General features: G+C 42.8%; 1 protein-coding gene across 1 annotated transcript in view; it reads right to left on the bottom strand.

Annotated features, from left to right (window-relative positions):
- NME8 (NME/NM23 family member 8) overlaps positions 1-14410 on the bottom strand; it is a 51961-nt gene that overhangs the window by 27190 nt on the left and 10361 nt on the right. The window contains exons 5-7 of the mRNA XM_069084378.1: positions 11620-11691; positions 6775-6891; positions 2168-2237 (exon numbers count right to left, since the gene is read on the bottom strand). Coding sequence (XP_068940479.1) covers positions 2168-2237; positions 6775-6891; positions 11620-11691 — 259 coding nt within the window. The remainder of the gene's footprint in view (positions 1-2167; positions 2238-6774; positions 6892-11619; positions 11692-14410) is intronic.

Here is a 14410-nt window from a genome sequence, read left to right as displayed (position 1 = left end):
GCTTCCAACATTCTTTGAGTTTTATTTCTTCAGAGCTGCCCCTATCTGCTCTGCCAGACACTACCTCATTTAGTTGTTGAAGAAACTCCCCATAGATTTTAACTCCCTTCTCTTCAAGGGTTTTCCTTGCCAATCCACACAGCTTGGAATAATCCAGAAGCAGGAAAAGCTAATGACCACCCTATTTCCAAACAGGAGCACTGAATTTCTGCAACCATCTTCTTCATTTCAAAAAATACTCTATAGCTACTGGAGCAGATCTCTGAACTTTATGTGTGAGCTTTACTGATTAATTTTTCTTTGCAGTAATCCTTCTCCCATTAGAAATCACCTAAAACAAGATCAGATCTCTGTCTCTGGTTTTAAAATATCTGTCTCTATTCCCAGGAAGTCATAAAAAAAACTTTTAGCTAGAACAGAACAAGGTTAGAATAGTGATGTAAAGTTATTTTTACATCTAAAGCTCCTCTACTTTAATCCTTTTAAAACCATGGTAATATTTGAGCAGCCCCTAGTCATCCCAGGACCAATGGAAAGACACATGACTAACTTGAAAAGGCTGCAATACATTATCAAGTGTGACGGGGCTTTGGCACATGCCCAGAGCATCTGAAATGGAGGCAGCCATATGGCAGATGCCAGGGCTCCGATTCTGGGAGAGGACATCCTGTGCTGGCCTACTGCATGGCTGGGAGTAGCCTCTTACCAGTCAGGGCTGACTTCATCTTTAAATCTACCTGACTGAGACCCAGTCTCCCTCTTTTTCTAGTGACATCCAGAGGTGAAGGACTCGTTCACTCACAGTGGGGGTACTTGGGAATAAGCTCAGCATGGAAGGTCTCCCCTCCCCCCGCCCTGAGGACGTGTGGCCCTGAACTCTCCTCTGGAGTCTCAGGAATTTCTATCTTGTTTTGTTTCTTCTTTTCAGTTCCAGTTATGGAGACTGGAATCCTCTGAACTGGGAACTCTGGCCATGATAATCTTAGAGTTTACCCCACACCAGGATTCCAGCCCAGTAGAGAAGGCCTAGGAAGCCAGACTCTTGGGTTTACTGTCCCTGTGTCTGAAGCTCCTGGGCTGGGGATTCCACTCCCCCTCCCTAAAACTTAAAAAGTCAAGTAAAACAAGACAAAAGCTCCAACCTCGTTTCCTGGGGCGACAGAACTCAAGGGGAAGGTGACCCTTCCCAACCAGCTTCCAGCCTGCGAGTGAATGAGTCCTTCACGCCTGATGCCACCAGAAAGAGAACTAAAGGAAGGCCCCAAAACCTTCAGCAGATCCTCAGTGGAAGATCTTAGGAAGGACATGGACAAGAGTCACACAGGATTGGGAATCATCCGTGAGTTACAGCCTGTATCACTGGAGGGAGGGCTCATATATAAAAGATCTTAAGTTGGTCAAAGGTCAAATAAAGACAAAACTCACTCCGGGATTGTAAAAGCTCTTAAAGGCAAAGAGTTCCATGGCATTTTTAGCCCAACAGTCAATTCACACTAAGTTCAACTGCACAGACCCAAAAAGAGAAGGAAAATAAGTATTTATCTACTATGTGCCAAGTATGGTGTACTTTATACATTTTATCTCTTTTGGATCCAAGTTTCCCCATTAGTTTTTACCCTAAAATTAAGTAAAGGGGACGATGGATTTCTCATTTGGGCAATTTAAATGTGAATAAATGGTCCAAGCACCCATAGAAAATTGTCATTGCTCTCATGCTGCCTCTCTCTTTAAGAAACACTGAAGAACAAAGAGAAGATCAAAGATCTTAACCTTTTAAAGATGGTGACTCTAGACCTTTGAATTTTTTCAGAATTTCATAAGCCATGCTGCTAGAATCACGAGCTGAAGAGACGCTGTGTTTTGCGGTTCACAATAGTCAATGCATCCATCATCTGGGCAGTGAGCGATCTATCGATGGCCAATCCCCATCCATAAAGAGAGAGACCCTCACACCACAGATTCCAGAGGCCACTAGGACCATACCAGGAGCCTCTTCAAATGGGTCAGACCTGCCAGAATTTGGACTCTGCTTGTATGCCCCTCCAGAACCAAGAAGAACTTCCATGCCACGAGGAAGACTTTTGTGGGTGGGAGAATCACACGATTACACTGAAGAGCCATTAACTGCTTTAGAGATTCCCATTTAATGTATATAATTAGTACTTGCCCACAGGTACTTCGGGAGTTTCAACCACGTCTTCGCCTTCATCTGAATCCACCAGTACTAATTCAGGAAGCTACGGGAGAAGTGAGGAAACAGAAGTAGAGGACAATGACTGATTTGTTGATCAACAATTAAAAAAAAAAACCTGAGCTACTAGAATAAAGAAAATAATACATATGATGACTATAGCAACTTAACCTAAACAATTTTAATTATTCCCCAGAACCTTGTGTAATTATAATGGCCAAAATTGTTCTAAGACGAAATCTGAGAAAATGCACCTCATTTCATGTCATTGTAGAAATGGGGGACTACAGGGTGGAGATGTTGCATGCACTATCAGACACAGCCCATGTGATGGTTCATTTTAATTGACTTGTTTTTTCCTCTTCCTTTTCTAAGTTGTCTTACAAGGAACAAGGTGCTGGGGAGGGGAAGAATGAAGGAGGGACCAAATGTGAGTGTGGAATGAAAGGTTAATAAGCATTTACAAAGGGCCTACTATGTCCTGAGCACTGTGCTAAGCACTGAGGATACAAGTATAATGGGACTCAGGCTTGTGCCCAGATAGTGTAAGATGGAGGTACCCATGGCAAGGGCTGCTCCAGGGACCATTGGGACAAATGTAAGCATCAGCAAAGGCTCCCCCCATGGACTGTGACTTCAACCTAAGGGCCTCTCTGTCAGGTGATTTCCTGGGCTGAAGGCCCCATTGACTCACACCAGGGTCACCGTGCACTAAGCTGCGTGGGGAGAGGCCCTCTGTTCTTCCTTTGGGCCCTATGGTCCTGAGAAGTGGGCTTAGGGCGTGACCACATTTTCTGTGTCCCTTTCAGTTCTAAGTGTGTGAAAATAATACCCTCAATGGAAAACAATCATGTCTCTGAATGCTAGACCTGAAGAAGCAGCAGAGGGAGCAAGAAAGTGATCACAGGGTGATATCAACTGGAAAAAGACAAGGGAAACTTACAGCACAAAGTGACTGAGTTACAGGAAGGAATGGCAGTTTTTTAATATAAGAATCATCTGGCTTGTAGAAGAAAATATGACCTGAAATGAATTTGATCAGTCCAGTTGGGGAAAATATACCATAATATCTCCTAGAAACAAGTCCATATTGCAAATCACCAGAATGTATAGGATACCAAGCAGGATGAACCCACATTCAGCATGACAATTACATGAAGATGATTGTTTCCAAGGTGGAAGATATTGCATATCAAAAAGTCCTCATTCTAATTACCCCAGAATTTTTCTGAGCACAATAAAAAAGTAGGAATATGACCTACAAAGAGATATATGGTTACATCCCCAAAGTGACTCCCCAGCAAAGTTAAACTTTCTTTTAGGGTTTTTGTCAGTCTTAAAGATACCAGTAGCAAAGAGCTATGACTAGTAAATCTTGTACTTGAGTGAGCGGTAGAGTTGTCAATGGGATGGTCAGTGGACAGAGGAAGAAAACCTGGAGATACCAGATTTACCAGTTCCTCAGGAGGGAGCAAGCAACAATTCATCTATAGTCATCAAATTCCTTCAGAAATGTTAATAGTCTGTTTCATTAACTTTTCTTTTATCTGCTTTCCATTTCTCATCGTCTGTGTGCTGTTTGAATAGAATAGGTTGGATCTGCCTCAAGGAAGTGCCATATCTCCTCATTCATTCTTCTGATTTAATATATTTTTATCTTTTCACTGTTGTGTTTTGGTCAGACCAGACATAGATGCTAATTTGGAAACATCTCACCAATATAAGTAACCAATTATTTCCCTTCTATTAAGATGTCATAAATCTCTTGTATTCTGTGATATTGTTGGCTTCTCATCATGTCCAACATCTCTCAGCTCTGTGAAGAAAGCACTCATGAATGGTGACTGAGGGGTTGGTACTGGCCACAAGTCTTTCACCCATCTTGATTTTTTGCTCCTGAACCTTCTCTTGCCACATATCTTTGCCACTTTCCCCTATGCCTACTTTTACATTTGCCACCACATGTAAAAGTATATGCTGATTTAATTTGGATACTTTTATAAGGTCTTCATAGGATTTCTCTACGTCTTCCATCCTCAAAAAAAAAAATAGTATAAAAGCTTCAGTGACCTCAGCTGGTCTGTTTGACATTATCTATCATAAGCACTGTAATAAAAGATGATAATTGTAAAGATGTCAATTGAGGCCCAAAGTGAAGAAAGCCTCCTTAATAATGGGACCAGGCTTATGTGAAATGGATCACCTGGACAGGAGTGGGCTCCCCCTCACTTAGAGAAGAGTAGAAATTTAAAACTTCAGACTGTAGCAAGGTGAAGGCATCAAAACCATAGCTGAAGCTCCATTGTTGCATGCTGATAGGGAGGGGAAAGACAAGGGAGAAGCACCAGCTGTTGGAGCGTGAATGGAACAAGAAGACACGAAGGCTGTTCCTCTAGAGATTTTTGCAAGGATCCTTGTAATTGCATGTTCTGTGTCTGGCAATGTCTGGCATACAGTCAGAACTTAGTAAATGCCTTTTCTACATTTCCTCATTTGTTCATTCATTTCCTGTTAATGTTGCTAAAGGGTCTTTGAACTTGCTTCCTTTACATAAAAATTTTGTCCCTACCTGCAACATTTTAAACGTGGATTCTAAGCCAGAAATGATTCCCTAGCTTATTCACGAAAATGTATAAAATCTACCCGGTCTTATCTACACCTCAGGACTCTCTGATATTGCAGGTGTGCACAGAGCACAGCCAGATATAGGCCCATGAACACCCAGGAGGTCACTCTATTGGTCCAGGACACCTATTTCTCAAGTCTTTTCCAACACTGAAATTAAAAGAAGATCTCAATATGGGCAGGATTCTGTTACTCCAGTCATAGGTCGACATGCTGGTCATTACACAAAATGGGGGCAGCCAAGGTGGTACAGTGGATAGAGCACCAAGCCTGAAGTCAGAAAGGCCCGGGTTCAAATCCAGACTTAGACATTTACTAACCAGGTGACCCTGGGCAAGTGACCTAACATCTGTTTGCCTCAGTTTCCTCATCTGCAAAATGAGGATAATAATAACAACTTCCTACCAGGGCTGTTGTGAGGATCAAAAGAGATCATGATTAGCACAGGACCTGGTACATAGTAAGCACTCTAGAAATATCAGTTTATTATTATTGCAAATAGATTTGGCTTTGGATTCAGAGGAACTGGGGTTAAATATTGGCTCTGCCCCCTAGCTACCTATAGAACCTGGAGCATGTCACTTAAATTTAGTTTCCTCATCTGTAAAATGAAGGAGTGGGACTAATTGGCTTCTAAGCTACCTTCCAGCCCTGGATCTCTGACTCTATGATCTCATATCTAGTATACAAGGAGTTAAGTTAATGTTTCTAAAGTCTATAAACTGCAAACTCTTTTCTGCCACTCTGAACCTGTCCCTCCCTGAAGGAGCAGAAAAGAGTCAGACAGGAGTGAGGGAACTCTGCATTTATGATTCATGGATCTCCGTGATCTAATAATTCATCACTGAGTGGCCAGCCAACTGGTGATAAGGTTCTTGGAAGCCAACTATCCAAGCCCTTAGAGCCCAGCCACAGTCTGTCACTGAGACTTTCCTCAAAGCTTTTCCAACTTGGGAGAACCTGCCTGAGCTGGTACTGTTTGGGCAGAGTCTTTGAAAATCCTGCCTCCCCTCCACACAATGTGTGTTACCAGGGGAAGACTTTGGTGTTACTGTGTAAAGTAACATAAATGTGACATCCCCTTCTCCTCAAGTAACAAATTATTTACTCTTTGATGCAATGGTTTTGTTCAACTGTAGATTAAATGTTAGATAAATGTTACTAATCATGAATTATGGACAAAAAGAAGCTATGGGGAAGACTTTGGGAGAAGGCATATATCCAGAATGAGAAATGGGCAGCCAGTGTAGCTGTAACTAAGGTAGAGTGACCAAAGCTTTGTCCCCAGCTGACAAATTTAGGGGGATACCAGCAGTACTCGTGTCCCCTCAGCAATGTAGAAACAACAGAACATGGGACCTAGTTAGAGAGAATAATGATTTAAAATAGGAAGCTGCCAGATGGAGTGAGCTCCTCCCCTATGTGACTGCTTCTTTTCCTTCCCCAAGATGGTCTCCATCTCCCATCTGCCACCACTGAAGACACATCACTTGCCCCAGGAACAGTTTGGAGAACTTCAGAGCAAATGTCCTTAGGCAGGGTTATGAGTTCTTGTGCCCCATGCTCTATTAGAAAACCAAGAGCAAATTTCCAGTGCATTGGAGCAGTCCCTTAAGGAGGACTTATGGGAAACACAGAAAGAATGGTCCAGGTTAGGAGCATATCACCTTTGTTTCCTGCTAGCATCTGCCCTGTCGAGGTTACCTTGGGTCTGTTTTATGTGTCTTGTTTATACCCACAAACGTGAATGTTGTCTCCCCTGTTAGAATGTAAACCCCTTATGGACAGGTACTGTTTAATTCTTGTATGTGTATCCTCTGTGCCTGGAACACAAAAGGTCTCTATTAACTGATTGCTGAGTGATAGACTATGTTAGCAGAGAGTGTCCACATTGGTATCTTGATATCTCATAGTCTCAAAAGGTCACAAGTAGAAAGCAAGTTGTTTCTGTAAATTACCACTGGGCGGGCCATTTCTCCTGCTAAAATTTTCTTTTCATCTTCTATTAGCTGAATCACTTTAGCATTTAACAGTGGTGCATTTGCACCTCTAACCATTGATATGATTTTGCCATTCTGAAACACAAGAGGAAAAAGAAAATCTTATTGTCAGTGTAATTTCATGACCAGTTTTTCAACTGTAATTCTCTTTTAGCAAAATCTGTTTTTCATGACTACAATTTGTTGTTTTAGAGTAAGTTATTAGATTATGATCACTAATGAAACATAACCCACCCCTCTCAGCAGAGACATAGGAGATCACTACAGCAAAATGCTCACAGATTCATCACTGTGTGAGCTGGTTTTCCTTAAATGTCTCTCATTGCTAACAAGAGAGCATTCAATTTAAAGATCAGAAGAGAATCTTTTTAAAACTAACTGTGGTATAAAACCAAAAGATATTAATGAAATCCACTTTGACAAAATCAAAGCTAGCTTTCAATAATACTCCTTGGAGCAGACCCTCAATGCCATAATGCCTTTCCCCCTTTATCTCCCCATACACACAATGTAAATACCTTTCTAGATGCCTCAGCTCAGAGTTTTAGTCCAGTTTGGAATACTGGATGAATCTTCCCTCCAATTCAAAAAACTATCAATAAAATACTAACTATGTGCAAGATACAGATCTAGGTGCTAGAAATAGAATGTCAAAAACAAAATCATCCCCACCACAAAGGAGTTTCCACCTATTAGGAGGGGGTAAAGAACGACACCAAGTACAAAGATAGTTAAACAGAAGGTTATAATCTGAGATTACACTAAGGACTGATGTCCGGGGTGGGGTGGGGGGGGGGGAATCCACAGGGAGAAAATAGAATAACTTCACTAAGGAGATGGAATCTAATTTAAGTTCGAAAGTGGTACCTAAACTGAGCTTTCAAAGAAAACAGGTGAAATTGAGGAGGGAATGAATACATTCTCGTGTGTACTACAAGTCGAGTTCAGCCAATGTCTTGTAGGCAATGGCCCAGAATATGGTTGAGGGAGAACAGGACCAAATTCAGCTTGAGGCAGGTGGGAGCAGTGGAGACCAAGACTGCCAAACTCATGGCGGCTGCTCCCCCTGCCTCTTGCTTCATGCGGCTTCTCTCCCCCACTCTTGGGTGTTCTCAGCCTCCTTTCCCACAGGTCCTAGGAGTCTGTTAAAGTTCAGCCCCAACAGACTGGACCAGGACAAAGGACACAGGCAGGGAAAGCTCCTCAGGGGGGAAGGAAGAGGGATGCTAAGGACATTTCTGCCTGGTCAACAGGCATTCACAGTGTCCTCTGCAATGACAAGCCAGCACTGCAGCAGAAAAAAAAGTGATGGGTTCCCCCAGCTATATTCACTATATGAATTAACTTAACTATGTTTATGAAGCAGAGGTTGCTAAAATCCAACTCCTAATATCCTGGAATTCCTTGACTTTTTTAAGAATCTCAGTAGAGGATGAAGGGGGCCACAAAGGGAAGAGCCAAGTATGAATCTGTGATTATGAACCCAGATTCCCGAGAGGGTGGCAGAGCCCTCAGCTGAAATAGGGAAGTTTGGAAGAATGGGACAAAGTTCAGAATCTCAGGGAATGGCAGACTTGGCTAAGCTGTTGCATTTTCTCCGGCCTAGTGTCCCCAGAAGCATTATTTCACCAGGAAATATCTCTAATTTTCCTGAGAAAATAAAATTATTTCCCATGAGACCCCTTTCTCTTCTCACTTTCTCTTCATCTCAAACCCCCTTGACCTGATTCTCTCTTCCTTTACTCAATCTCTAAACAATAAGGTCTCCCTACTTCCCACTAAGGCCAACTTGCCTCTGATCTCCATTCTGTCTCATCTTCTCTAACAAATTTCTCTCCCTATCATCACCCCTTCCCCAATCTTCAAATGCTCCCTATTTACTGACTCCTTGTCTTCTACCTTCAATTAGGGCCAGGTCTTCCTAGCCTTAAAAACAAACAAAATGAAAACCCTTCACTACATCCTACCATCGTAAGGCAATAGTCTCATATCTCACCTTCCTTTCTCAGCCAAATTCCCAGAAAAAGCTTTTGACAATAAACTGCCACCACTTCCTCTCCTCTCACTCCCTCTTGGTCCTCTGGCCTCTATTCTCTGAACTGAAACTTCTCTCCCCAAGGCTGACAAGCACCTTTATTGCCACGCTTTGCGGCCCTCGGCTTTCTTGGCCTCATTTCTGACTGTGACACCTTGTCCTCTGAGCTTTCAGGATGGATGAGCCAGCCAAGTCTGTCAGACCGATCACAGCATCTCCGTGTCCTTGGCAGGCTTGTCCTCCATATCCCGCCTTAGAATTGGGAGTGTTCCCCAAGGCTCTGTCCTAGATCCTCCTCTCTCACCTTATTGGTCCCCACGTCTTTAATTATCATCCTTATCTAGATTACTTAAGATTTACATATCCATCCTCAATTTCTCCTCTAAGCTACACTCCCACAATGGCAGCTGCCTATTGGATATTTCAAAGTAGATGTTCCAAAGTCATCACAAACTCAAAACACAACTGATTATTCCCCCCATCAAAACCTGCCAATATTCCAACTTCTCCCATTCCTACTGAAGGTGCCACAGTCCTCATAGGATCCAAGGATCACAACTTCACCGTTACCCAAGATTCTTTACTCTGCTTCACCCCACAGAGCCAGTCAGTTTCCAAACCTTGACATTTCTACTCCTGTCTCTTTTATCCTTCTATGGCTGTCCTCTTACACAATCAAACCACTACCTTGGTTTGTGTTCTCATCCCCTCTCATCTACACTATTGCAAAAGCCCTTCAATTGCTCTCCCTGCCTTAAGCCTCTGGTTCCCAATGCATCCTCCACACAGCAGCCATAGAGCCTTGTCCTGAGTGCACACCTGATCATATCACTCCCTTACTCAATAAACTCCAGGAGAAAAATAACAAGTCTCTGTTTTACTTTTAAAACCCTCCATATCTTCTCAGGCTCATTATACATGACTTCCCTTCCCACTTCCTATAACCCATCCATAATCACTGGCTCTCTTTTCCCCTCTAGCAGCACTCCATTCTCCACCTGTGTGCCCTGGTCTTGGCCATCTCCCATGCCTAGAATGCATTTCCTCCTCACCTCTGACTCATAGGACCTTTGTTCTGTTTCCAAACCATGTCACATACATTCTGACCATCTTTCTCATCCCTCTGCGGCCAAAACCCAGACCCTATTTCTGGGGCTTTGAGAGATGAGACATTACATTCTACTCCCCAGAACCAGGCTAACACACCACTTCCTGACCATTCCCAACCACAGCCACTGCACTCTGGCTGCCCCCTTTCTAGTTCATCTTTATGTCTTGTCTCCCCCCCGCCCCAACCTTAGAATGGAAGCTCTTTGAAGGCAGAGCCTGGTCTGCTTGCTTTTTTATTCATTCAAACTCACAGAATCTCTCTTCCTTTAAGATTCATCTTAAGCACCAGCTCAGCATGAAGCCTTTCTTGATCCAGCCCCCAGCTACTAGTCCCTTCCCTTTCAAATTACTTTGCTGTTGTTGTTTTTTTTTTTGTTTTATTTTTTTGTTTTTGCTTTTTGGAGGGCAATTGGGGTTAAGTGACTTGCCCAAGGTCACATGGCTAGTTTTGTGTTAAGTATCTGAGGCTGGATTTGAACTTGGGTACACCTGACTCCAGGGTCAGTGCTCTACTTACTGTGCCACCTAGCCACCCCCAAACTACTTTGTATTTAACTAGTTTGCATTTATTTCCATTTATTCATTTTCTATCAATGCTATATGTAATTGTGTGTGCACTACTGTGTCCCCCATTTGAATGTCATTTCTCGTGAGCAGGAATCGTTTCATTCTGTATTTCCATCTCCAGTGCCCAGCCCAGTGCCTGACCCAGAGCAAAGACATCTGGTTGGTTAGCACCAAATAAGAAGCATTCTGGATTTTGATGGAAAATTTTGGCCCCAAAGGAGAGAAGAAAAAACCCTGCCTCTTTCTGTTCTGTACAGTGGGGGCTGCAGGTTGAAAGCACGTCATACACCGTCCAGCTCAGGGGATCTGTTGGTAAGCTCTGCTGAACTGCTTCCCCTCCTCCTTTTTTATTCTTAGCTGTCTGAGATGGCTCAGTGGCTGGTAGAGGGGGAAGAGGTCTATGCAGCAGTGAAGATGACATGAAAGGAGGGCTCCAATAATGATTTTCTTTAATGACGCATTCTGGAAACATTTATGACCTTGTTCCTCACTTTTATCATCCTGTGTCTGTTTGTGAGGCTTCCTATAATCCGGCTGTACCAGATCTGTGCACACTTTCCCTCTGGGATTGCCAGTAATTTGCCCTGAGCTCTAGACAAACCAGCTGTGTCACAACTGACCTCACTGTCATATTCTACACCACAGAAATTACAGGGAAACTGACGCCAACTCAACATAGGGGGGAATTCCTCACAAGTAGAAGGTTTCCAAAAGTGGAACAGCTGCCCACAGTGGTGTGGAGTTCCCCAGCATGGCAAGACATCAAGCATGGAAGACAGGTGGATGGTTACTTGCTAGGGAGGTTTTAGAAGGGATTCCATTCAACTGCTTGGTTCCTGTGATTCCCACCAATTTCTAGCATGGCAGGATTCTATGAAATGTTTATTGAGCACCCAAGTACTGGTAGGGCACTGCACGTTGGGCAGAGACACACATGTTCTCTGGTCTCAAGGAGGAGACATTGTGCTGGGCAGAACACAGACAATCCTCAGCATCAGTGAATTTGGCCATCGTCTTTGGGGCTACGTTTCAAATTTCTACTGCAAGGTTGAACTAGATAAGACAACAGTCCACACAAGAGTGATACTTACAAGACTAAAGAGGAAAACAGGCTCACATTTATCTCTAAATGGCTGCAGGGTCACCAGATTGTCTGCTTCCGCCTGAAATCAAAGCAAACATCTTATATGTTCACAGGCCAGTGTATACACATCAGGTTCAAAACTGTATAAAATCCATTTCTGTGTTCATTTAAAACAGTGAAGAGCACCCAACTTGCCACTAGTGGACTTTACAATTCTGAGGAAATCAGGTAGCACCTGTGGGCCTCAGTTTCCTCATCTGCAAAATGAGAATAATAGAATAACCAGGGTTATTTTGTGGAACAAATGAGATAAATCATGGACATATGTAGATAGAGATATAGTCTGTATAGCTACGTCACTTTGTAACCATAAAGTGACATATATACATATAAATGTACATGTATATTTATATACATATAAACATATATATTCAGACAACCTATCACCTATGTGTATTGGGGTGCCCTGTTACATATAATTACTTATGTGCATGTGTGTGTATTATATATTATCATGGATACATACATAGCAACTCTATATACATACATATATTTCCTTAAAGGAATTGATTTCCTTAAGGCCATAATTATATGTGTTTGCTCCCATAAATAGAGACAGAGAGAGTTCGAGATAGGCTGTCCAAATATAAGTAATACAAGTGAACAGTTGAATGTGTGTGTGTGTTTGACTTGACTGCCACATAGACTGAGATCAGAGTCCAACATACAGATACATAGGAATCAATAGATATGTAGTTGGTCTTTAGGATCACTTCCAACTCCAACTCTCCAAACCTCTGACCTTTCATTTCATTGATGGGGGGCAGGGGGGGTAATTCCTGATGTGGAAATTCCCTCCTTTAATGAGGGTCAACACCTGGTCTGTAAATTACAACCTCAGAAAGTCACCTGGGGCACTGAACGGTGACTTATCCTTTGTCATATAAACAGTAAGTGTTCTAGGCAGGACTTGACCCCAACCCTTCTTGATTCCAAAGCCTCCTTGGTCACCTCACGATGCCTCTTCCTTTGCATGTAGCAAGTGTTCAGTGGATAAAATGAGGTGGGTGTTATCAGTCTTTCTAGTTGGTTAGTTAGCAAGAGAGAGAAAGAGACAGAGACAGAGAGATGGATATATGAACAATCCCTTCCACACCGTCTCCAGAGTTAATATGTAGCAAAAGTAAGTGGTCTTGAAGAGTTGCGGCCATGATGGTCATGAGAAGCCTCCCCAGATCTCACCAGGCTGGGCCTCAGGAAACATACACTTGAACCATCTCTTTCCTTTCCTCATGGTAGAGTTTGCCATAGCTGAAGCTCTGCAGGCATTATTTTTTCAGAACCCAAGAATTTGAGGGTTGGAACAAAGACCAAGCTTCATGTTGAGTGGAACTGTAGCAGCAAGCACCCCAGCGTCCCCAGGGTTGCTGCCACCACAGGTTCTTGGATCTGCTTTGATAAAGGAAAGCAACTCAAAATGGGTTAACAAGCTTACTTTAATCAGTCAAACATATGTATCGTTTACCTAGTTCAGGGGAAAAAGGTCAGCACCCCGAACTTCAGAATATACAGACAGAATTATCAAGACAGAGAAACAGATGAAGTAGACAGTTTCCAAACTGTCCAACCATTACATCCATACCAAATCAACATCCGGATTTCAACATCTGGGTTTTTCAAAGTCGAGGGGGGGCTCTCAACAATGGCTTCCCAGAATCCAGATCACAGAACACTTCTCAAAGTGGGCCCCCAAAACAAAGCTACACATCAGGGCTTATATATCCTTCTCCTGGCTCAGAGAATGTAACAACCTTATTGACTCACTGGCCAATCAAGAAGTATCTACTGAAAAACTAACCTCCCACCCCAGGCTCCAGGTGCACTTTAGCCTAGGGGCAGGGAAGATCTTTAAAATTTACATTCCCATTACAGGAACTGATCATAGGACTTCTTGAGCAAAAAAACAAACAAATGAACACATCTTATCATGCAGGGAAGATACAAAAGGCATGCACATACTCACTGCCACCCACAGTATTCCCAAATTTGATCTAACCTGGAGGAAATGAGTTTTTATATGGAAATTCTCCCCAGAAGGCATAGCTCAAATTCTAGCTTGCCTCATGGTTCTCTATCTTTCTATGCTGGGAAAAGACTACGATTCCTAGAGTCCTTAGCTTTTTTTTTTTTTTTTTGCTTTTTGGAGGGCGGTTGGGGTTAAGTGACTTGCCCAAGGTCACACAGCTAGTTTTGGTGTTGAATGTCTGAGGCCGGATTTGAACTCAGGTCCTCCTGACTCCAGGGCTGGTGCTCTACTCACTGAGCCACCTCGCCACCCCAGTCCTTAGCTATTTAGCTCTCTGTGCTGGGCAGCCAACCCAAGCCTTTCTCTGAATGACTGTTAAGGTAGAATTCCTTTTGACTTACTGGCTGCACTCATGGCTGTGCATCAGCAGGGCCACCTTAGGTTGTGCAGCTCCCAGGAGATGGTTTTTGCAAGGGCCCTCTCTATATAAGTAATACTATTTTTCAAGTATGGCACAATATCCATGGGTCCATGGGAGACATGCTAATTTATTAATAAAGACTTAAAATAATTAGCTTACAACATTCATCTTTTCATAACTTTTATGATTCAAAACAATGACTGTACAAAACAGAAATAACTATCTAAATTTAGATGAGTATTGCAGACCACAAACCACTGTCTGGGATAAATCATGACCACCAAAGACTAAGGGATATCCCTACACACACACACACACACACACACACACACACACACACACACACACACA

Source organism: Petaurus breviceps, unplaced genomic scaffold (assembly GCF_028583685.1).
Source record: "Petaurus breviceps papuanus isolate PSGF00001 unplaced genomic scaffold, PetGlider_PUasm1.0 174, whole genome shotgun sequence".
NCBI classification, from domain to species: domain Eukaryota; kingdom Metazoa; phylum Chordata; class Mammalia; order Diprotodontia; family Petauridae; genus Petaurus; species Petaurus breviceps.
The sequence above is the reverse complement of the archived record's forward strand: the minus strand, read 5'-3'. Positions and strand labels throughout refer to the sequence as shown.